Below are 25,604 nucleotides of genomic sequence, written 5' to 3'. Positions count from 1 at the left end.
CTAGAGGTCCATTTCTTAAGATAATTGATTATGACTTAGCACCCTGTGTGACATGAGAGAAGATTATCTGAAAATCTGCCTTCTCTGTTACTAGCCAGCTTGGATTTTTACAACCTCCTGACTAGTTCTGAATTTCACTGTTGTGGTCCATCACCAAGTATTCTGTTAAAGCTCTATGGAGATCTCTAAAATGTCCCATCAATTCACATAGCCACATTGTTATGTATATCTGATGAAAGTTGGAACGCTGAGAGATCTGAACGCCGTCATAAATTGGAGCCCTGTATAAGTGATATTGCCATCTAGTGGCTAAATTATAAATTGAATTTATCCCTGCTTTTTCTCTCACACACATATATACCTGCCATCCTTTTTAATAAAGCATGTTACAGCGCTAAACAAAAGGAAATATAAAATAATAATCTGTTATAAAGACAGAGAGCAGGTAAAATATTAGAAGCAATTCAAATAAGTTTTACAAGGTACTAACAAGTAAATGAATTTTTTTTTAAAAAAAAGCACTAACAACTAGACAAGCCACATGGCACAGAGTTCTGAAGCCCTGGCAGAAGCAGAAATGACACTTCTTGGTTTAAATATATACTGCATTTTGTAACATCTGTAATTCAGTCCTATAACCTAAAAATACTAAAGCTGTGTGTACAAATAATTGCTGGGAAAAATCACAGTCAAACTGTGGTACCCATTACTTCTGTAAGTGTCAAAACAGTGTGAAAATATGCTGGTTAGCAGACCATTTATTTTGTAAGGTAGGATGTTGGTTAACAGTCCAGAATAGTCACTAGATATTTCCTCAGTGGGAACTAGGCTACCAGTTAAGGCAGAGTTATCTCTGGTCCAAAGCAAATGTTCAGAGAGGTTTGTCTTTCCTGTTTTTACAATATTTTAACCCCAACAATATGGTTTCCTTTTTCAGATGTGACTCTAGAATTAGATATGCAAAGGAATCTGCTGTGTATATAACAGAGAAAATCTCAATTACATACACACATCTTCTATTAGTATGTTTTCACAATTATATCTATTTCACCATTTGAGGGAGCACTCCTTCAAGATACAGATTCTCCTCTATTGAGATCTCCAGAATCTCTGTATCCCTCTTCTGATTCTCTCATCCAAGCCTTCACCAAACATATACAAGAGAGGTAAGACTGTGGTCAGGGGTCATATCCTTACCTTTACCATGTTGGGAGGAAAGTTAGAATGGCTCCAACACACAATTATGTGAATGCTGGCCCTCTGTGTATGATTAGAGATCATGATCCTGTCAATGTGCTTGATTATGAGTGCAGGTGCATTGCATATATGCTGCTTATACATATTTGAGTCCTATTCTCTTTGGGGGAGGGTCCCCCAAAGAGCCTGGTGGCTACAAAACAAACAAAAAAACTATTAAAAGTAAACTCTGAGATATATCTGCTTTCTTAAACCTTGCATGCCATTACTCAGGACCAGAGCTGTAAATCACATTTTTTTATGTTCAGGTTTTAAGACTGCTCTGTTGGCTAAGCTGGGGGGCGTCTTTGCTGACTGGCATATGTGGGGAGAGGATGGAGCCATAGGAAAGAGAGCCTGGGTCTGAACCAGTGAAATGCCTAATGGTTCTGCATGGAGCCCAGCTACTTTGGATTTCCTTCTGCACAGGGAGGAATGGCTGGAGGCAGTACATGCACTGCAGGAGTTGCATTTCACGACCTTCCAGCAGCAAATATTAGTTCTAAGGCCGCGGTCACACTTATGAAAAGTGGCCTGGTTTTCCCCCTTTGATCTCGAAATTAAATTTTGTCATCAGATGACGTACAGCCATTATTGGAATTTTTTCCTACCTGTGATACCCCCGCAGCCTTTCCCTCCCTCCAGCACTCTTCTTTTTCTTTCTGGGCATAACACAGGACTGCTCTGTCATGGGCATATGGTGTGCACAGCTATACCAGGGTTATTGTTTTTCTCATAAAAGGCAGCTGTTTGAGGCTGTGATGGGCACTGCCCTCTTATTTTACTTTTTTAAAACAAACTTTTTCCCAGGCAGTAGGTAAGGATCACCCGTCTTATGCCCAGGTTGGAGGGGAGCAATGCCTGGGCAAGGATCCCCACCCATGGCCATCGCTGCAAGCTAGGTGTTTCCTAACTGACCAACCTCAGGCAGAGGGACGTGTGGATGGCATTGGGTGGACATTGCAGCACCTTGCCCAGTAAGAGCCTGGCCCACCATCCTTCTGGCAGGCATGACAACGATGGCAGCAGTGAGGGACTCTCCCCCCCCACCAGCAGCAAGAGCTGCTATGGCCAGGAACGTGCGGAAAACTAGGAGAAAATTATCCAGAATCAAAGGACCCAGAACCATATCATAGCAAAAGCAAATAAATGTATCGGTACTTTGAAAACACATAGGGATGCCATTCCTGGAATATATGTCATCTGACTGCAAAGCACAACAGTTCTGTGATCTGCAGTTGCATGAACACAAGGGGATGTTTCACCAGTATGATCATGGCCTACATTTCAGTGGCCCATGGTTAACAAAGTTGTCCTGCCCTCATTAGAGCTGTGCTCTCAATGTGGCTGTTTGCTCTGGCTTGTATAAACTGTATAACTACAGTGGCTGAGAAATCAAGGTTCAAGCAACCTAAATGAATTGTCATCCTTCCCATACCACCTTACAGAGCCATTACTGGGATCCTAGAACTACAGCAAGAGTGCAGGAAAAGCAGAGTGGCAAAAAAAGGAGGCTTGTTCTCAACCCTTTTCATAGACGTTGCTGAAGGGAAGATGGGAATAATACTATTATGATATGTAATCCCACACAAAGCATACAGTCTGCTAAAACCACAAAGCTGCCTTTGGGATGGCAGCAAATGGGGCAATTTGACCCAGCACTTGACAAAGCTAAGGATTCCCACCTCCGTTCTCAGACGGTCAAGGTCAGTTTTTTTGTTTTTGGCATTTTGCTTAAAATGTTCATGGTAAAAGGAAAAAGTATACAGTATTAGCACAGAAAGCAGCACTGCATCTCAACATGTAATTGAGTCATAACAGAACTGCTTCTCTGCAGTGATGTTAAATATTTTACATAGTTGCACATGATGAAACAGAATAGATGCTACATTGAGGCTTAAGCGGTTGTTTAAAGCATCAGCGTGCAGTCACAATGAACAAGTTGCATGAATTATTATTTTTTGTTTTTTTTCTCCCCCAACTGTAAAGGAACATAGCAGGAACATTGCTGCTATCTTTCTTCTTGTCTGGGCAGCAGCTGAGATAAAACTGAGATAAAATTATCCTGTTTTGGGGGAGGAAAGTTTTTAAAAAAATCTTAGAGGATTGTTGAATGTCTCCATCTCTCAATTGCTTTGCAGTTACTTGCGCTAAGAACATTTCTCCCAAACATCACAAATAAGACTGTAATGATGTCCTTGAACTAAGAGGAGATAACAGGAGACTACAGTAGGTGGTGGGGTGAGATGCTGGTAGGTAGAGGTAGGCATGAACCTGAAAAAAATGGTGGCTTGTGATGGTTCATAGTTCGTGGTTGGCCATGAATCACAAACCAACCAAATAAGCGAACTGCAAACCAGTTTGGTTTTCGGTTTGTGCCCAGTGTGTGTGTGTGTGGGGGGGTTACCTTATCCTGTTACCTTATCCAGTGTGGCAGCATGGCCTTAAAGGAGCCCAGGTGCTGTACTGTGCATAAATGCCCACCTCCCAGCTGATCAGGGTGATCAGCTGGGGGTCGGGCTAGAAGGCAGCAGGATAAGGATGATAATGACGGAGGAGGAGGCAGCAGGACCAGGCAAGAGGGTGATGCGGCCAGCAGAAAAGGGACAGGCAGGCATCCATTTTGCTGAAGCTGAGCAGGGGAAAAGTTTGGTGCTTTGGGAAAATAGGTTGCGTGGATTTTTCCAGCTCATGGTTCATTTCGTGCCAATCCTTCCTAGCAAGATGTGATTCACAACTTCTCCGTTACCTGTTCTTCTTATTGTAGGACACAAAAGCCATTCTTTCAATGTTCTTGTTTGTACCTTATGGAAACCATGAAATAAACCAAGATCATTTGTTTCCTGCTTATACGTTTCATCTTTGCCAGATGTTAACTTTCCTTTTTAAAACAATCTTCTCCAGGATAACCTTAGGATCTCAAAGGTTATATGAGTGGAGTGTAAGCTCTGGCAGGGTCTACCAACCAAGATGGTAGAGCTTTGGTGGTGCCCTGCATGTCTGCCGTTACTCTTCCCTTCAAGTATAGAGAGGCTCATCACAATAATATTAGCCACCCGGTGACAAATTGGCCACAGCAGCAATGAACTTGATAATGATGTGAATGTGCTGCAGAACTGTGGTTAGGAAACTACCCATTGATCTTCTCAGTGTTCAAGGTTTGAAACAATAGTTATTTTAAAACTAGTGTGTGTAAACAAGTGTGTAATGGATAATTTGCTAAACTTCTGAAGTGTTTCTTAGAATGTCTTCTCTATTTAGGAAAAGTCTGGCATTCAGAAGCTTAAGATAGTATGTCAGGGTACTTGACAACTTTGCTCTAGAGCCAGAAAGGATTGCTTAGAGCAAATATTGTACTGGATTTGTATGCCAAGCAACTTAATTAATTCTACATATATCTGTACATAGGGATAACTTATCAGGGATAGATGGTAAAGGTTTGCAGAGTGCAGAAGAGCAGCTTCTCATCAGCAGGCTTATAGTATGAATGCACTGCTGATCTTGTCACATTCCTAGTCTTCAGGTGTGCAGGTCCACAGACAGCCATATCTAGTCTTCAGTCACTGAAATTAGTATTTGCACATTGCTTTTAAGCTCACAGCAGTCATGCATATGGTAATCCATAGGAAAGAGTGAAAACAAACATGAGAGCTCAGATTTAGCTAATTATATTTGTACAAATTATGGTTTCTAATCAATATAGTAGAAACTGCTGCTACAATAGTTCAGCACACTTAAATCCCTGACATATAATTTTTCCAGCTCAAATGTGGTACAGATTAATGCAGTGAATAAAATATCTCTCTTCTTTCTGAAGCTCTTAAAGATGATTCTCCCCCCTCCCCCCCCCCGCTCTCTGGGATTTTAGAAGTTGCCCAAGCTTTTGTTATGTGTGTGTGTGTGTGCATTTTCGCTGCCAATACACACTTATTCTTTAGCCGCTTTAAAACCTAATAAATCTTCATGTACTAAACAGCTTTTCTCTCTATCGCCTTCCATCTCTTTGATCTAGCCATCCAGGAGTAATCCGTGGATAATTATAACTTCTGAGCTTCTTTTAGCCTAAAAGGAGCTAATTTATCACAAACCTTCATGAATCCTGATTTAAAATTATCAAGAGTCCAATTACCAACAGAAATAAGGGATACTTCTTTCCAATTAAGGTGATTGATTTCACATAAAAAGCGAGTAACATTTCACTTTTTAATTATGCACTTTCTTATCAAATGTGAAGAGGTTTCCCTACATTTTATTTCACATTCTTGGAGAGTAATGTAACAAACATTAATCATATACTGATAGAATGCCAAGTCTAATAATATTTTCACCCTAATTTGGCAGCAACTAATCTATCAAAATATTCTATCACCTTCAATCCTTAATCCTGATTACTTCTAACATTTAATAACTGGAGAGGCAAAATAAGAAATCTGATATTCAGCCACCTAAGCTGACATTACTTTCACCCTTAAGATTTAATTTAATTTAATTCCAGTTGAGTATGGGCAGGCACAGGACATTAAAGATTCATTCTGTCATGTCATGCTAGATGTCTTTTTAAAAATACAGCTACTTTAATTTAATGTGCTTTCATGCCAAAAGCTGAGGATACTCGTTTTCAGACGAATTGATACAATATTTTTAAGCCATGCAAAATAGTGTCCACAACATTGTGTGAGGTCTTAAACATATGAAAACATGAGATCTTCAAATCTATCCGATCAAAACATCAGTGTTGCACCATTAATGCATGTTGCTGTGCTTCACTACATTCCATTTTACCAGGGCCTTGTGGAAAGACTTCCCTTCCCATTGCCTTTCTCCTACGACAATTAAAAAGAAGACAACTCATAAACTCATAAAACTGTGGGGCTAGAAAGGACCGTAAAGGTCACTGAGTCCATCCAACTGCCCAAAACAGAAAATCCAATAAATGCACATAATATTGTAGCTTAAGAAAGTCCCTCTTTTTTTAAACTATATCTCCCAAAGTCAGCATTCATTATTTTGGCTCCATTGATTCTATGCACTCTTTGGAGGCTATTTGCAAAACAGATTTCAGCTGTTCACAAATCAGCTAGGGACCAGGTGTTCACACAGTTTCAACATTTATCCAGAGTCTTTAGCTCATCCATATATGAGATCCTGACTTGATAGTAACTATACTATAGAATCATATAATCATGGAATTGGAAGGGGCATATAAGGCTATCGAGTCCCATTCAATGCAGGAATCCAAATTAAAGCATATCTGACATAGTTTTCTAATAGCTCAGTCATTTAAAGCAGTGGTCCCCAACCTTGGGCCTCCAGATGTTCTTGGACTCCAACTCCCAAAAGCCTTCACCGCCACCTCCGCTGGCTGGGATTTCTGGGAGTTGAAGTCCAAGAACATCTGGAGACCCAAGGTTGGAGACCACTGATTTAAGGCATCTGACTGTGGAGCCAGAGTTTGGGAGTTCGATTCCCCATTGTACCTCCTTGAGAGGGGCTGGACTCAATGATATTATATAGGGTCCCTTCTAGCTCTGCAGTTCAAAGGTTCTTATATTGTTCTTTCCTCTTGAATGAGAAAACATGATTATATGATTCTCCATCAGTGGAGCACTCTCCCAAGGTCATTGGTTCTGTTGTTGTACTACTCTAACAGTTAGGAAGTTTTTAATGCAAAGGACAATGCCTCTTTTGAAATCATATCCTGCAGAAGATGGTAGTAGTTGTTCATTTTATCTGCCACTAATGAGCTACAATCAAACCCAAACTATTTATTTTTATCTCTGTCAGCAATGTGTAAGGTATGGCTTTGCAAGTGTTGTTGGATTGAAACTCCCATCAACCCCCCCCCCAAAAAAAATTGGCTATGCTGGCTAGAACTAGGGCTAATGATACTTGCACTCCAAGAACATCTTTCTCTGCTCTGTGTGATGTAAACTGTGGATGGTGATTACGAGCAGAGAGGGCTTCCAGCGACGGCACCCACCTGTTAAATGCTTTCCCCAGAACCTTTGGCACCTTCTTTGTGGCCATTTCAATAGTAGGTGATCACCTGCTTATTCTCCTGGTCCTTTTAGGATTTCATTAAGCTAATTTGTTGTAATAATATTTCAATAAAAAGTACAAACAGTAAAGGAGACAATGGGCATCCTTGTCTTGTTCCTTTTTGTATTTTTATATCTTGTGTAATTTTTCCATTTATTCTGATCTTCATTTTCTGTTGTCTATAGAAAGACCTCATTGCCCCAACAAAATCTTTGTTTCATTTTGACAGTAGTCTGTTCAGTTCAGACACCTAATCATACATCATTGGTGGAGAAAATGCCTACCTTTCCCGCCATTTAGAAGATTCTTTCCTTCACCACAGACAGACAGACAGGGAGCTGTGAGTGGGCAGGGCTCACCACATGGAGTTAAGAAGCGTATCGTTTCAGCAGTGGAAAGACGAAAAGTAACATTTTAAGAGCCTTTCTCCCACCACAAACCAGCTGTCTGCCATCTAATCTCTCAGCTGGTACTGCAGGCTACAGTCATTTTAAAATTGCTTGCAATTAGTGCATTTCTAAACTAAACACGGCTGTTAAAAACAAATAGCCCTGCATCACACACGCTCTTGGTCTTTTTTGTTTATATGCCAAGTTTCAAGTCTAGGCTTCATTTTCTCGGAATGATGGCAGAGATATACAGAGACTTTTTGCTTTACTAGACAGATGGCTAGTTACTGGCCAGAATCGAACTGAAAAATTACATCTGTATAATTCCATTGGTGTAAGTTTCAGTTGTACATTGCTGCATGTCAAGAAGTGAGAGTAAGCATTTGCTGTTGTGTACTGAGTCACACAACTGATGTTCAACAGGAAACATCTACACCAACTGATCCACAGAAATACATCCCATCATAGTTTTAAAGGTCAGCTGAGGAAACAATTGTCACACCTTTAGCAAGTTAAAGTGACACTTTCTTAACAGGAGTCCGGTAGACTTGGAGACTCAAAAGCCTATGCATATTTTTTAAATGATGGACGTTCTTTTTGGACTGCCTTTCAAAATTAGCACCAGTAAGTCCTGGAAGGTGAGGAAATGAAGACAGGAAGAATGAGTGCTTCCATACATCCACATGAGATTAGTGAGTGAAGCTTTCTTGGTGGTACCACAGTCATCCACTACCTGCTTTATAACCAGGAAGAGGACCTTTATAGAGGTAGCATTTTTGAATATATTTCCTTCAAATAGACACCATACCTAGAGAGAAATCGGACACCAGCACTGTTATAGCTGTGCACAAATTCACCATGGCAGGGGAAACCTAGGGACACTAATTCACCAAACGCATTCTGCAAACTTAGTAGTGGTTGTAACATGGCTTTGCACTATTGGTAGCCTGGACATCGCTGTACCCCAATGTCATTCTAGAATATTCTTATAGAGGTACTGTAGGATGTTAGGCACCAAGCAGCTTTTTAAAAGAGAACGAAAAAGAATATGGTTCTCAGAAAAATGCCTTCTAAAAATTTTGGCTCAGCACTTGCAATTATTTATTTGATTTATATCCCGCCTAACTGATCTTGCGACCACTCTAGGCAGCTAGAGATGTTCCTTTTTAAACAAATCCCAGAATTCTCCATTCTGGTAGCTTCACCTGACATGCACACCCCTAAATGTGGCTTATCTGGGAGAAAGCCATAAGCAAGAAGTCTTCATGGCCCAGCATAGACTTAATGCCACATAGCTTTCTGCTCAAATAATGTGTGTAATAGCAACATCCTTTTTGAACAGGAAGATAGGCAGAATTAGACCTATGCTAGGCCACAAAGCCTTCCAGTCTAGTCATTTCTTGCAGGGAAGACACATTTAGGTTTCCGTGTGTATCTGTCAGGTGGAACAGAATGGAGAATTCTTAAATTTCTAGTACTGTACCAAAAAAAATGGGTATATCCTTACTTGTCATTCCAGTCTTGAGCATTTTCCTTAGGATTTCCAAATTTTATATTTTTCAGTCACTGAAGATAACATTTTCTCTCCCACAAATGCCTATAATACAGCTCCTTCCTTGCAAATGTTCTAACACTTAGAATTCTCTCTCTCTCTCTCCTGCATGCCGAGATCTTATATATTACTATACGTATTTCCTGATCACTGATGCTGCCAGCATACATTTTTCCAACTAATGAAAGAACATTTATTGTGAATTATTTGGAAGTTATCTTGTTTTAATGTCATTTTTTGTATCTGCTTGACTTGCACACTGCTGTTACTATAAAGTAGTATATACATATTCTTAAAATTAGTATTTTCCTTTATTCCTTTCTTTGTTCATGTCAAAATACCACTATACAATTAATATATCAGATAATTTTCATTCAACAGTAGGAAACATCGAAAGCATTTGGACCAGCTGACATCAAATCTTCCATAGTACATGTTGAGGGGCATAGACATGTATGTGAAGTTAACTATTCTTTTCTGTAACTTGCAAAGGACTGTGATGGTGAAAACTCTTAAATGTTCTTAGGTTCACTTTGGTCCTACCAACTCATCTCCATAGCCTAATAGATGACTTCCAAGTAACTTAGCTCTCTGTGTTACCAGGGGCTAGATTTTTCCCATGGCCCACCCATTTTAAGATGTAGGTAGTTCTTTCCAAACTGTAGCCTTGACATCCTTGGCTGTTCCTTCAAGACTCTCAGATGTTCTGAAAAAAACTTTTCCTTTATTTCAATCTGGAAGGGGTGGGATAGTAGTAGTAGAATGGATGCACATTTGATATAAAATTGGTGTACATTTTCTCTGTTTCAAATATGAGTCCAATGTATTATTTATGTTTAACCCATATGTATTTTGACCACCAATACTGCCAAAATCTTGACCGCCATGGTATTTTCTTTTTCTAACGAACCCTCCACACAACAAATCAAAGGGCAGTGCAACACAAACTTGGAACTGCATAATACGAGCTGAGAAAATACCTTTGGAATTCCCGCATCAACCTGTTCTGCCTACCTCTTCCACATATAAAAAAAATGTTAGCGCTCAGGATAATTGAGAAGTTCATCCTTCATTTTATCTTTGGGCAGTAAAGCTTGATAGTGCTATTAGTCTCAAAGTAATATGGCAGCTTCTTGCAAATTAGTGAATTTCCAGACCACTGCTGAATTAAGTTAATAAGGATCAACAGAGAATGTTTTCATTTTTTTTAAGGTTTAGCACATCTGGAAGTCTCAGAACATAAAGTCCCCATCGCTTTTGAAACAAATGTAAAGCAATACTTCACTCACTGGTTATTTTAAAACTCTTATTTTTAATTCATTGTGTAACACGAATGAACAATAAGACATGGGTATTTAAAACTAGGCAAATGAAACAATTTCTTTTTATGCTAATGCATGTACACTGACCTCAGACATATGCCAGGAATGAAAGGACATTGTTAATATTATTTAAGCATAAATGCTATTTTTATTTTGAGATAAACATTACCGAACAGATGCAAAAGTTCTGCTAGACAGAACATGGATGAGAGGCAGAAAGGAAGACTTTAATATCTGATGAAGGCCTGGGACTTTGATATGGATGAGTGGAGTGACAAGGGGGTTGTATATGAAACTGAGTTGTGTATGATCCCATTTCAACAGAATTTTATAAGAATTAAATGTAAATATGGTCCCTCAGTGAAAATACATGGTCATGCAGATGGTGTACTTGTCTCTTCACCCCTTGTTAGTGCTTACTTAGTACTGAACCAATGTAAATCTCACTGGGTTTTCGTCCACACGTTTAAGAAGTGATTCAAAAATGTCCCAAACAGTTTTAGGAAATGGTTGTTGTGGGTTTCTCGGGCTCGTTGGCAGTGTTCTGAAGGTTGTTCTTCCTACCGTTTCGCCAGTTTCTGTGGCCGGCATCTTCAGAGGACAGCACTCTGTGCTCTGGTGTAGTTGGCTTGGGAGTGGAGTATTTATGGCTGTGAGATGGGCTTTTGTCTTTTTCTGTAGATGAGTGATTAGTGTGTCTTCTTGTGGGTGTATTGTTGTGATAAGAAGGAGAGTATCTGTCACTGTGGTTGATGGGTGTCATTAGCTGGTCTTTTGTGTGTAGTCATCCCCGGTCCTTGTGGCTGGGTAGAGTTCATTGACCTTTTGCACGCTGTATTTTTGAAACCTGGGAGCCAAGTTTTGTTGAGTTTCAAACTTTCCTCTTTTTTTGTTGAAATTCTGCTGGTACTTGTGGATTTCAATGGCTTCCCTGTGCAGTCTGACATAATGATTGCTGGTGTTGTCCCGTATTTCAGTATTTTGAAATAGAATTTCATGTCCAGCTTGTTTCAGGGCATGTTCAGCTATTGCAGATTTTTCCAGTTGTTTTAGTCTGCAGTGTCTCTCATGTTCTTTGATTCTGGTGTGGATGCTTCGTTTTGTGGTTCCAATATATACCTGGCCACAACTGCAAGGTATCCGGTATACTCCTGCAGTGGTGAGAGGGTCCCTTCTGTCCTTTGCTGACCATAACATTTGTTGTATTTTTGTGGTGGGCTTGAATACTGTTTGTAGGTTGTGTTTTTTCAAAAGTGTCCCCATGCGGTCCGTGACCCCTTTGATGTATGGCAGAAATACTTTATTTGTGGGTGGCTGTTTTTCTTCTTCAGTTCGGTGTTGTTTTCTCGGTTTCATGGCTCTTGTGATTTCATTTTTGGAGTAGCCATTTGCTTATAGGGCCCAATTCAGGTGGTCGAGTTCAGTGCTGAGAAACTGAGCTTCACAGTTCCGATTTGCACGTTCTACCAGTGTTTTGATTATGCCTCTTTTTTGCTGTGGGTGGTAGTTGGAGTTTTTGTGTAGGTACCGGTCTGTGTGGGTGGGTTTTCCGTAGGCCTTGTGTCCCAGTCGGAGGTCAGTTTTGCGTAGGACCATGACATCTAAGAATGGAAGTTGGCCCTCTATTTCTTTTTCCATGGTGAATTGTATATTTGGGTGGATGCTGTTGAGATGGTTGAGAAATTCTTCCAATTTTTCTTCACCGTGGCTCCAAACTGCAAAGGTGTCATCCATATATCGGAACCAGACTGTGAGTGCGAGGGGTGCAGAAGCCAGGGCAAATTTTTCGAAATGCTCCATGTAGATGTTTGCTATAAGAGGGCTGAGGGGGCTCCCCATGGCCACTCCATCTGTCTGTTCATAGAATTCATTATCCCACTGGAAATAGCTGGTTGTTAGGCAGTGTTAGAAGAGGGCCTTGATGTCTTCTGGAAAGATCTGCTGGATGAGTTTCGGGGTGTCTTTTATCGGTACCTTAGTGAACAGGGATACTACATCAAAGCTGGTCAGTCTGTCCCCAGGGATTTAGGGTGCTGATCTTGCTTATGAAATGTCCTGAGTCTTTGATATAGGATGAGGTTTGCCCAATGTGGGTCTGTAGGAGGGTCACTAGGTGTTTGGCTAATTCATATGTTGGGGAGCTGATGGTACTTACAATAGGCCTGAGTGGGATTGAGTTCTTGTGGATTTTGGGGAGTCCATATAGTCTTGGTGGGAGAGCTTCTGTCTTGCAGATTCATTAAAGGACGTTGGGGTGCAGGGAGGAACTCCTGATCAGTATGTTTGTTTGGTGATTTTGTTGGTTGGGTCCCGTTTCAGTTTTCTGTAGGTAGTGGGGTCTAGAAGGTCTCTGATTTTGTCCTTGTATTCTCTCCTCTTTCCATGATTACTGTGGCATTGCCTCTGTCTGCTGGCAGGATGACGATGTCCGGGTCTGAGTTCAGGGACTTGATGGCATTTCTCTCCTTTCGCCAAAGACTGGCGAAACGTTAGGAAGAACAACCTTCAGAACCCGGCCAAAGAGCCTGAAAAACCCACAACAACCATTAGATCCTGGCTGTGAAAGCCTTCACGAATACAGTTTGAGGAAATGTTTCTAAACAACCTTCCATGATTTTTTTTAAAAAGTATTAATTCTATAATTGAAAGCTTCTCTTGTGAGCTCTTTGCAGCAAAGAGTAGTTTTGTTTTTTATTGTTGTATATATATAAAATGGGGAAAAGGCAATACTAGCATACAAGCACATATAAAGAGGGGGATAAATACTCTGTCCAGATTAATTCCAATACAATTTCTGTGTCACAAAAAACGCCTTGAGATCCAGTGTGGTATAAGTGGATAGACTGACTGACTAGATGCAAAAGACTAGGATTCAAATCCCTGTTAACCCTCAGGCACTAGTAAAACCACTCCTCAAATACCTCATATACCTTGAAAATCCTATCAGGGCCACCTAAAATCAGATGTGACATGATGGCAGATAATAACAAAAACAGCCTTGGAAAAGCATGAAGGTGATACTGACCTCAGAAGAAAGAACACAGATGAGAAAGGATGTGTTGTGTGTCAATATTTTAAGTCTAGGTTTAGTATTTGCCAAGAAAAAAAGCCTGCATTTTAGAGCAGTTAAATGTATACGTAAAATCTGAAGAAGAAAAATAACACCAAGGCAAGTCTGCAAAACTGAGGTGGCTTCCTCTTTCATAATGTTTGCAAGAATAAGGCCTGAGCTCAGCAAAGTATGATTGGCAGTAGTTTCCTTAAGCACCATTAGTGAGGCATACTTGGAATTATCAGACATATGGCAATGCTGGCAAATGCAGCCTCTTGTGTGTAAACAAAGATATTAATTTAACTCTGCTTACCAGACCAAGCAAATGGTGATCTAAGCTAAGAATTTAAATTAAATAAAAAAAAAAAGGTGGCAAACAGCAGGAAAACCAAGACACAAAAGACACCTAAGTTTTTTTATACAAAACTGGATTGTTTGTGGGATCACTTGCATGAAGAACAATTTAGTTCACAGGATTGGCACGCAAACACTTACAGTCTAATACCTACGGCATGTTACTAGTTACTGAGTTTGTTACAGATACTTTGATGAGCTAGCGAATATTCCCAGCCTAACACACACACCCCAATAAAAACCATCTCTATGCATGTCCCAAATGTCCTCCTGGAGCAAGCCATTATCTACCAATGTTAAGAGCTACTTTGTATACTGGTTGGTCCATGAGAAATACAGTGATTTTTATTATTTCAAAAAATTCTTTGTGAGAGTGAGTGCTTGGTAAGAAATGCTTTTACAATCTCCCAATTCTTTAGACTTTCATTTTGGCAGGGTTTGATGTTCACGATCGGTAAGTATCCATAAAACTTCTCATGAATGTTGCTAATTTCTCAACATCTTCCACAGTCACAGCATTATACAAAGAAGCACGAATTCCTCCCACAGACCTGAAACATGGGGAAAATACAAAGAAACAGGTAAACTTAACAGGGTCATTCACAGTTTTTCTCATGTACTGCATCTCTTTATACTAATAAGGGGCATGCCCCTTTAGGCTGGAGCAACACATAATTTCTAAAGATACCCGTTTAGCTTTCAAGAGGCATGTGAACAGAAAAGCAGCCTCCTGAGGAAAGCTGTCAATAGTGCTGGATGAGAAAGACACAACTGTGCAAGAATAAAGTAATACAAGTGGAAGATCTGCACACAAGGACTAGCCATCGGATGAAAGCTTCATTTTTTACTAGCTCAAACCTGTTTCAGAAATTGGAATTCTTTTCGTTTTGACCACAATTTCCAGAAGGACAGGTTGCAAATGGTAACTGTGGTTCTTCAAGTGGGCATCTGTCAATGTACAGTGGTACCTTGACTTACTAACGTCTCCACTTGCGAACGTTTCGAGTTACGAACGGCTCCGTTCGCAAAACGTTGCTTTGACTTGCGAACGGTGCCTCGACCTCCAAACGAAAAAAAGGCAGGGGAAAAGGGCAGGAAATTCAAATTTCCCCTGCCTCTTTTTCATTCCATTCAAACCATTGGTGGCAAAGAGACTGCTCTTTCACCCCAACGGTTAGGAAAAGGGACCCCCAGGAGGTCTCTGATGGCGGCAGGAAAACCCTGGGAGACCTCCCGGGGTCCCCCGCCACTGCGATCGGTGCTTTCTGACTCCCAGGATGTCTCCGATAGCAGCGGGGCGGGCTTCCCCACCACCATTGGAGACCTTCCGGGGATCTGAAGGCGCCGATCGCAGTGGTAGGGGACCCCCAGGAGGTCTCCGATGGCAGCGGGGAAGCCCTGGGAAACCTCCCAGGGGTTCCCCGCTGCCATGATTGGAGGCAGCAGTCACCCATCAACGGGAGGCTTGAGCTGGCCAGGCACTTGGCCATTCGCCCCTGGCCACGGCAGAGGCAGCAGAGCACCAGGAGGCTGAGGAGACTTCGGACGGGTAAGGTGCTCCTTTTTCCTTTTTAAAAAAACTGTTTTGGGTGGGTTTTGGAGGGTGAGTTTAGACTGGGGGGGTTATGTTTCTGTGCTGTGTTGTTTTGTTTTTGGATTATAATTTTTTTGCAGTCCCAGCGTGGGATTTGCTCTGTTTATTTTGTATTATTTTTATATTATTGGTTTTTGGTGTTTTGTTTTGTTTTGTTTTGTTTTTTTGAAATGCTGGAATGGATTAATCCCGTTCCTATGCATTTCAATGGGAAATGGTGCCTCAGCTTACGAACATTTTGACTTACGAATGCCAGTCCAATACGGATTAAGTTCATAAGTCGAGGTACCACTGTACACATACAGGCTTTACTTTTTCAAGTGCCTTTTTCCTGAAATATCACTTTGCAAATGTATTATCTCCTCAACAGGAAAAATATTCTACTACTCTGAAACTGATGCTCAGCAACAGGTCCAAGGAGGACCATTACAAGACAAGAAGAAAGTTCAACTCTAACAGTGTACAAATTGGAATGACCAAGGTGTTGTTTTTCCTGAGAATAGTTTAGAAACAGAGCTTTTTATTAGATACATTTGTATAATAATGTTTGAGTCAGGAGGTGGTGATTTTCAGAAACATTTGGAATAAACACTGAAAATTCTAAGCTTAGTGGTTGCCAGGCTGCCTTATTCTGAACAGATTTCGCTCGCCTGCCTTTCTGCTTGTATCACCCTTCATGTGACCAAGTGTAAGATTTCGTATGTACTCTGTGGCTCACAACTAAATGCATTTGGCTATGTCATTCTGAGTCCACTGGCTTGGGTCACTCTGGGAAGGAGGAAAAAGGTATAAGTAGTAAAAAAATAGATATGACATTGAGGCAATCACAAATTTGAGAACCTATGGCAGTACTTACCTCCTTACCTCAATATTTATTTTGTAACAAAGAACAGGAATGTCAGGTTCAAGGACCTTAATTCATGACTGATTCAGGACTTTCTAACCCTGTAATCTGAAGCTCAAAGGAAAGTTCGTCACAGCTTGGAAGGAGTGCTGGCCAAGCACATCTTGCCCTCCAGAACTGCACCATTAACTACCATTTTTTTTTAAAAAAAAAAGTTCAACGTGCCTCCTACAACCTTGGGAAGCACAAGAGCAATTTAACCCACTCTCCACCAAGATGTTTTAGGATTAAGTGAGGAGGCTTTCTTTCAAAAATGGAAGTCACTTCCAGTTTTGAAGAAGGCTCGCCTGTGTCTTGAAAAGTTCAGGAGCAGACCAAAAAGAAAAAGGGGGGGGGGGAAGGAGAGTGAAATTGCTCTGTGTGGCCAACAGAGGGCACAAGGAGGCTTCTTCAACAGATAAAATACTGTACTGTATAAAGGAAACTATTGGAAGACAGAGGTTGAACTGATCCTGTGTCCTGGGGTGGCTTCATGGGGTTCGGGAACTTGTAGGATTTGTCCACTCTGGTTTATAAAAAGTAGTTTTTTAAAAAGTGCACATTCTTGAATGAAGAGGATTTTTCAGAAATAACTGAAATGGACAAACATTCAGCACAGTTCTAATAAGAAGGCCTTTTTTTTTCACATTTTATCCTGGAAAATGAAGATATTTATATAGGGTTGCCAGATACATTGGTACCAAAAGGAGGACATAGAAAGACAAAAAGGAGGACAAAGGAGGACATACTGAATGTTTCATTTGAATCCACATTAAACACGCAATCAATACAATTTTATTACAATTCCTGCCAATAAACATCTCTTAGTGAACTGATCAAGAAACAGTCATGTTAAAAAAATAAAAATAAATTCAATGGAGGCTTTTTTCAAAATACCAAAGAACATTATTTAAACAGCTAATTGTACAATTACTACCTTGAAATACTTGCTGTTCTCAGCAGAGCTAAATGCAATGGAGATTAAATTTTGCAATGTTCCTTTTTCCATGGTTTTATGGAAAAGTCAAGTCTGTGTGTGTGTGTGTGTGTGTGTGTGTGTGTGTGTCTCCCTCTCCCTCTCCCTCTCCCTCTCCCTCTCCCTCTCCCTCTCCCTCCCCCTCTCTCTGACACACAAACCCTCAATGTTCAAACAATCAGTTGCTTCAGTTCACTATGTCCATTTCCTCTCATGTCCATTTCCACCCATCCCTCCCTTGCACCTTTGAGCCTTCTCTCCCTTGCAGTCACAACCTTTTTTCATGGTTTTATAAAAGTAAGTCTCTTTCTCACTCACACACACACCCTCCCTCCCTCCCTAAATTTTCTCCAATCTTATAAACAAGCTCTGTCAAGCCACCAGTCGCTCCTTAATTGAAGTTTTACCTCGTGCTCTCAGTCACCTCCCCCAGAAGCAGTCATTGATTGCCCCAGGCTTTGTTGCACAGCGGGGGACCAATTAAACTGGCTTATCTCCCAGTCCCATCAGAACGGAGGATTTACAAGTGCGCAGGATTTAGAAATGCCTTACAACCAAGGAAGGAGGAAGATGTGATTTACATTTTGAGGTTTGTCTGCAGGGGAAGGGGGTGGAGATAGAAAAGCCGGACATTTTAAAGCTTTTTAGCTTTGCCTGCCGGACACAGGATTTTAGCTTCAAAAGGAGGACATGTCCTCTCTTTGCCGGACGTCTGGCAACCCTATATTTATACCACTTTTCTTCTGTATGACTGGTACTGCTCTTCCTCTCATATTGTACAGTGGCCTTAATTTCTTCATGGGCTTTTCTCTTACCTGTGGCCTTTCAGAGATATCATGTTGTTTTCTACAGCTTTATCAAGGAATTTCTTTTCTAGGGCCTCATCGCCCTTAATACTGCCGATCCGGAAAGGAATGTTCATTCTGCTTCGGTTCTTTCTTTCCACAGGGCATCTGGAAATGTCATGAAAGTATGCTTTGTTATTAAAGTTTTATTTTTATTGTTACATATTCAGTACATATTAATAAAACACATAATGCTTCTAAGTGACATGTTGTTGGTTCAACCACTTCCCTGCTTTCCCCAACCTGATACCTTTCATAAAATTATTTCTTTAATCCCCATGACCCCTCAACTTTAGCCATCATAGCAGCGGTTAATGGGAGTCATAGTCCCCCCAAAATAGAGAGGTTACTTACCTGTAACTCTAGTTCTCTGAGTGGACCTCTGTGAATTCACACAATATGGTTCAGTCTGCACTTTCGCTGGACTCCTCAAAATATTCTAGAGCTTGTAAAAGTAACACTGAATGAACGTTGCCCCATAGCACATGCTCCGCTAACCTCAACCCTCAGTTCCGTTTTATCCTCCACTAGCAAAGCTCTGAACAGCAAGAGCTAAGAAGAGTGACGGATAATGGGGAGGTTGGGTGGGATGTGTGAATTCACAGAGGTCCACTCGAAGAACTAGAGTTACAGGTAAGTAACCTCTCTTTCTTCTTCGTGGCCTCTGTGAATGCACACAATAGGGTGACTAGCAAGCTCACTTACCAGATGGAGGGCCGTCACGACAGCAATGAGGTCAAAACAGCTCTCCTAAAACTGGCCTCTTTCTTCGCCCTGTATAAGTAAGGGAGATCAGCTCGGAGGGCAGCTAACTCACTAGCTCTCCTTGCTGATGTGATAGCTACCAAAAACGTTTTGAACGACAGGAGACGGATGTCAGCAGAAGCATAAATTCAAACGGCTGACGTGTCAAAGCATGTAGAACAAGTTGTAGCGACCATTGTGGTAACGGAGGTCTAACAGGAGGCTGAATGTTATGAAGTGACTTGGCCATCTAGGATATCATCCGGACATATGAAGAATAATCCTCAGAAGGAGAGGAAGGATGAAGGTCAGCAGCGTCTGATTCAGGAGTGCGTCCATCAATGGCATAGTCCTCTGAAACCTCAGAAAAGGCGTCCGGCTCTATGATGGAGTCAGTGGAAGAGATGGGGTCATCTTGAAAAGAAGGTGATGGAGATGCAGGTGCCAGCCTCGCTTTATGAGGTTGTTTGCTCGCTGCATGTGAAGTAGCCTCATGGATAGCCTGTGGTTTAGCCTGAGATCGAGAAGCTAGTTCCGAAGCGGTAGTAATTTTTTTCCTGAGTAGATTTATGGTGGGAACAAGTTTCAGAAGAGTCCTGATGTTTAGCTGACTTGGACATCGAAGGGTCAGGTGCATAAACCACTCAATGTCGATGCCTTGGTGGAGATGGTGAGGATGAAGAGGATGAGGCATAGAGATATTGAAGTGTCTTCTTCTTGCAGTATTCTTCAATCTCTGTAAGGGAGTCAGAGTCATAACAGCAGCCCGTTCTTCGTTCAACCTCAATATATATGGGGTCATTTCTGTTAGATTTGGCTCGATGTCGAGAAGAACTAGGTAGGACAACAACCTGTCAACGAGAGTGGCAACGTCGAGCTGGAGAGATGTGTTTTCTCTTGGAGGTTCTTTTTCGGGGTGGAGAGTCCCGAGCTGACGAATCCGAAAGACTCAGCTCTATGATCGATGCCTGCCCGTTAGAAACAGAGCTAGAAGGGGCAGAAGCCTTGCTAGACGGCGGAACATCATCTAGTTGGCTAGGGCTAGGCGAATGGCTTGGCGCTGGTGCCAGAGCCTGAGCCTACCAAGGTGGAAGCGACCCACCATCCTCCAAGAGAGACTTCTGGTCTTGAGAGGAGTCTTCCAGTATAGGAGACGGAAGCGATGCCGATATTGGGGGTATTTTGCTGGGTCAACCATACTTTTTTGAGTGTTTGTCTTTTTTAGTCTTAACGAAAGCTTTCTTCCTTTTCAGAGCCTCAGACAATGTTGTCTTAGAAGCCATGGACGACGTTGTGATGGATGATTTCTTCGACATCGAGGACGTGGACTTTTCTGCCATCTTCTCAGCAGGCTTCGAAGTTGGTAAGGTGGGGGGGACTTAGTCAGTCCCTCAACCCAATGAGTAGCTGAAGGGTCGGGGGAAGTCTCCATGGCACTAGGTTTCAAGGCAGAAAGGGTTTTATTCCAGAGGAAAAGCTTTAATCTTTGTTGTCAGGCTTTTAAGGTGGGGTGGGTAAATTTCTTACACTCCCTACAAGATTGGGTTTGATGTCCTTCCCCCAGACAGAAGAGGCAGTGCTCGTGGCCGTCTGAGAACAGCAACTTATGAGTACACGAGATGCACCTTCTAAAAGGACCCGACAGGGACATAAATTATGAGATATTTAGGAAAAAGGACTCACAAAGAGGGAAGGTCTGAAACAGTCCAAGTCGGTAATGAGCAAGCACAGGAAAAAAACAAGTCCAAATCACAGAATCCGATCAATACCAGAAAACAGTCCGAGTTCCGTAACAAATAGATCCAGGAAAACTGTCCATAGTCAAAGCCAAGAATAGGATAAGCGAAAAAATAAGATAGCTCTAAACGAGAAGTTCCAAGCACTAAGACAGTAAAATGGAACTGAGGGTTGAGGCGGGTGGAGCATGCGCTATAGGGGCAACATTCATTCAATGTTACTTTTTCAAGCTCACGAAGAAGAACTGGAGTGTAACTGGGTAATAAAGACTGCCCCACATTATTTTAAGTATATTATATGTGAAAGATAATTGGATGTTACATGAAAAGACAATGAAATATGAACTATGATTAGAAGCAATACATAATAGCATAACCCTCTATTCCAAAGCAACTAATTCATGAGAACAAAGAGGTTCTTCCATGTTTTACAATTCGTTTATTACAGGCTGGATCCAGATTCAGTTATATTTAGACCAAACTGATAGAAATCAATGTGAGTCTGGAGTCCAAATAATTCCAATGAGTCTACTACAAACATGACTATCTGGAACTGGCCAAATGTCAACCAATACACTTTAGATAAGAAGAGCTTCTCAAGGACCAACTCTACATGCAAAATATCACATAGTACAGAACTTCAGACAGCAGACTACTTTCCTGCATAACGTAAAAAGCTCATTTCACAAGGAAATCTAGTCATTCAGAAAGAAGATTAGGTTTCACTTCCTTCCTACAGGCTGGGAATTTTGAAGTACCTTAGTGTGGTACCTGAACTAAGCAATTATCATGTGAATTCACATGGAGGAACACCAAGCACACCACTGATCTTAAACATATTAAGTGCACACATAGATTTATCCTAAGAAAAGCAGGAAGAATGAGTAAAAACTAGATTTCAAATTTTTAAACATTCTATTGAAATTCAGAGCTTAAAAATTGAGTTCAAAAAACCCTGATCCTGCAATAAGAAAAAAAATGTTACAAAAGCAACCTGTCTTATGTCAGGGAAGGAAAAACACCCTTTAGTCAGCTTAGCAAAAGTCGTGGAGGAGCAGACTTAAGACCTATCCATTCCAGCATCCAGCTCTCCAGAGTGATCCTGGGAAGATCATAATTACCAGACAGCATCAAAAGTCCTCTTCTGTTTTTGTTGCTTAACAACTGATACTCACAAGTATACTGCTTTTCATACTAGAGGTAATGTATGCTGACATGGCTGGGCAGTTACAGTTAACTACAAGCATGACTGCTCTAGCAAGGACAGTTCCCTTCAGTCAAAATCTCATAAAAGACAACCGAAGCATATGCTCTCAAGGGTACATATAGCTAGGATCCTATTGGGATTTTATTCTGGAATAAATTAAATTGCATGAATTGTGAGGGCAAATTGCAGCTAATTAATGAAGTGCCAATCGCATACAGTGGAACCTCTAGACCCCCCCGGGGGTCCCCTACCGCCACGATCACCACCTTCGGAGGCCTCCCAGGGCTTCCTCACCCCAACGTAGGCTTTCCCGGGGTAGACCGGGCGTGCCAGGGGAAGCTCTGGTAGAAAAGGGCTTCCCCTGGTAGGCCTGGGAAAGCCTGCATCACGGTGAGGAAGCCCTGGGAGGCCTCCGAAGGTGGCGTGGCAGCGGGAGACCCCAGCGGGAGATCCCTCCGATGGCGGCAATCGCAGCGGTGGGGGAATCCTGGGAGGCCTCCAAAGGCGGCGACTGCAGCAGCAGGGGACCCCCAGGAGGTCTCCGATGGCGGCGATCGCAGCAGTGGGAGACCCCCGGGAGGCTTCCGAAGGCAGCGATCACGGTAGCGGGGGACCCCCAGGAAGCTGAGCCTCCCTTTTCCTAACCATTGGGGCAAAAGCCTCTTTGCCATGAATAGTTGGCAAATTTAAATTTCCTGCCCTTCCCCTCTTGAAGCTCTGTTCACAAGTAGAAGCAAAATTTTGCGAACGGAGATGTACATAAATTGGATTGTTCGTAGACAGGGATGTTTGTAAGTAGAGGTTCCACTGTACTTAGCTCCATGGCAGTCATGAGACAGGAGTGTGACCAAACACAAAAACCAACATTTTCTTAATTTATTACAAACTGCTGCCATTATTTATGTGAATTCACTTACTCTAGAATAAAACCCCAACAGGATTCTGGATTAAGTTTTTCTCCTTGCCTCCTCCAAATGTAAGCCCCTTAGACTGGTCCAAAAGACAGGCCAGGTTATACCATTATCCAGACCCTAAGCCCTCCCAAAGGTAAATTTTAATTTTGCAGATAAGGAAAGCTAAAATAGTACTCACAACTGAGTTTTCCTGAAACAGAAGAGGAAGTGGTGGTTAGGAATGGCAGTGAATGAATCACTGAGCAAGTGAGGATCTAGGTACCCTCTGTTGTAGTAATTGTTTATCTCCCAGTGGCCAATCACAAAGTGAAACAGGTATAATGGTTGTTCTGGGTTTTTCGGGCTCTTTGGCCATGTTCTGAAGGTTGTTCTTCCTGATGTTTCGGCAGTCTCTGTGGCCGGCATCTTCAGAGGACAGCAACCTGTGCTCTGAAGATGCTGGCCACAGAGACTGGCGAAACGTCAGGAAGAACAACCTTCAGAACACGGCCAAAGAGCCCGAAAAACCCAGAACAACCATTAGATCCCGGCTGTGAAAGTCTTCGCGAATATATTGAAACAGGTATATTTTGAAAGATACATGAGCTCAGAAAAGCTCACACCATTACAAGCAACTATCTTTTAATACGTAAGGGAATTCTGCTTTTAAATGTGAGCTGCTGTCTCATCTCATTTGACCCCAAGAGTCAAGGAAGGTTTGTTACACTTGTGTGGCAGTTCCACCAGGAAGATGCCTAAAGAGCATACTGTGAATCTAGTTTCTACTACATTTATCTTAGTCAACATTTCATTGAATTTAGAAGATCTGGTTATACAAGGAACCTGTGTGGCTGATGAAGCTCATCCTTTACCATGAGGGCCGTGAACTTCATGCAAGAGTGAACTTCTGCAATCTGTCCAGGAATGAGCACAGCAGTTAGATATTTGCTCTCTTCTATGCCACTGATTGAAACCCATCAGAACTCTATGCTGGATCAACCTCCAAGGCCTTTCTGATCCAGCATTCTGTTCCCAGACACCAAGGAGATGCCTCTGGGAAGCCCTAAATCAGAAGGTCATGGCAACAGCACCCTCATGTCCAGGGCATGGACAGAGTTCCTACTCCAGTCCTCAAGATGCCGGCCACAGAGACTAGCGAAACGTCAGGAAGAACAACCTTCAGAACACAGCCAAAGAACACAAAAACCCCACAAAAACCAGCACCCTCATTCTTGGATTCTCCATTAACTGGAACTGAGGGGCAGATGACCTCTGATACTAGATAAAATACATATATCATGGTTAACTGACACCAAGAACTGTATTCTACCTAAGCTAATCTCACCATCCTTACTTTTGGTGACTATCACATTAAATATAGAAGCATAGCCAGAACTTGACTTGCTTAACACTGACTGGTGCTATCTGCCTGCAAAGACTGCAGACACAATTCAGTTATTAAGCACACGACTCACTTTGGAAATTGCAATTTAACTGTTTCATACTGCCGTAAACTAAATGCCAATGAGCAGAAGCACAGAATAAAATGTAGGCAGACTAGAGTCATGTGAATAACAATGAACGATTCTCATGGTATTGAAAGGCGAGTCACATTCTAGTCTGTCCAGTGAGGCATTTTGTTGCCTAGATGGCATTTCACAGGTAAATAGCCCTGCTTCAAATAAGACTTTGCCTTTAGTTAAAAAGTGTGGTGCAGACATTGCCTCCTAAGCTACAAAATACAGCAGTGCATATTGATAAGATACACACTGCTCAGCAACAGCAGAATTCCATCATAGTAATGGCCAACCTCTCCTTTTTGAATTCCTACACATTCTATCTGCTGGATGCAAAAACTGAATTAGTTATCTGGGGGAAAAGTTCCAAACTCACTTGAAATCCTTAACCACTTCAGAACTAAAAGCTGAATGCATGAAATAAGGATGGAAGAAACTAAGAATTTTGTTGATTACTTAGCATTCAAAAGTGTGCCACTTCCTGCATGGTATGGTCTTCTCACAGTACTCCTGCCTCCTGAAAAATTGGCTCCTGAGGAAGAAAGCTAAGCTACAAGCCTTCCAACTGACATATAAGTTTTCCACATGGAAGAGTGCTTTGTGTGAAAGCACCAGTCCCATCAGTCTCCTCAACAGGTAAAGTCCTGTGAAAGTCCAGGAGTGCCGACATATTCAAATTAGTTCATGTGTGACTGTAAAGAAAAGCTGTTTATTATGGGCAACAGAAAAAAATAAGAAAAGATGGGAGCTAGAGTAGTCAGGGCACAGAGGGACGTCTGCTGTGCCTTCAGCTACCACTGATATGCTACCACCACCGCCTCCTGCAGCATCCACATGGCTCCCAGTACCGGCCTAGTAAGAAAACACTGCCAGCCAGGGTCAGTGCCGCCACCAGTCCAATCGCAGCCAGGAAGAGGCACCTGGATCCTGGCGCACCCAGCTCAGCCCATGTGGCTCCAGCTGCCCAGCAACATTAACGTGAGCAGCTGCACCACCTCCACCAGACCCAGTTGGACAGAGGCTACTGCTGCACTCTCTTCGATGGGGTAGTCTACTCCTCTCTGTCACCCAGCACCACGCTTGTGCTGGGCCAGGGGATGGCTGGCTCGCCTGTTCACCAGACAGCCTCACCAGACAGGGAGGTGGGGAGGGCAGTGGGAGGGAGGAGGGAGGGAGGGAGCCACATGGACCATTCCTCTGCCCCTCCCCCGACTGCCACAACCCTATCCTTTGGCAGGGGGGACCTTCACGTTTTCTTCAGGAAC

General features: G+C 42.1%; 1 protein-coding gene across 1 annotated transcript in view; it reads right to left on the bottom strand.

Annotated features, from left to right (window-relative positions):
- Nucleotides 1–10,508: 10,508 nt before the first annotated feature.
- The window catches only part of PSAT1 (phosphoserine aminotransferase 1), a 42,758-nt gene continuing 27,662 nt past the window's right edge, over nucleotides 10,509–25,604 (bottom strand). Inside the window, exons 8-9 of the mRNA XM_020787783.3 lie at nucleotides 18,213–18,350; nucleotides 10,509–14,495 (exon numbers count right to left, since the gene is read on the bottom strand). Of these exons, the coding sequence (XP_020643442.1) occupies nucleotides 14,390–14,495; nucleotides 18,213–18,350 (244 nt within the window). The 3' untranslated portion in view covers nucleotides 10,509–14,389. The remainder of the gene's footprint in view (nucleotides 14,496–18,212; nucleotides 18,351–25,604) is intronic.

Source organism: Pogona vitticeps, chromosome 2 (genome assembly GCF_051106095.1).
Source record: "Pogona vitticeps strain Pit_001003342236 chromosome 2, PviZW2.1, whole genome shotgun sequence".
NCBI lineage: Eukaryota > Metazoa > Chordata > Lepidosauria > Squamata > Agamidae > Pogona > Pogona vitticeps.
The sequence above is the reverse complement of the archived record's forward strand: the minus strand, read 5'-3'. Positions and strand labels throughout refer to the sequence as shown.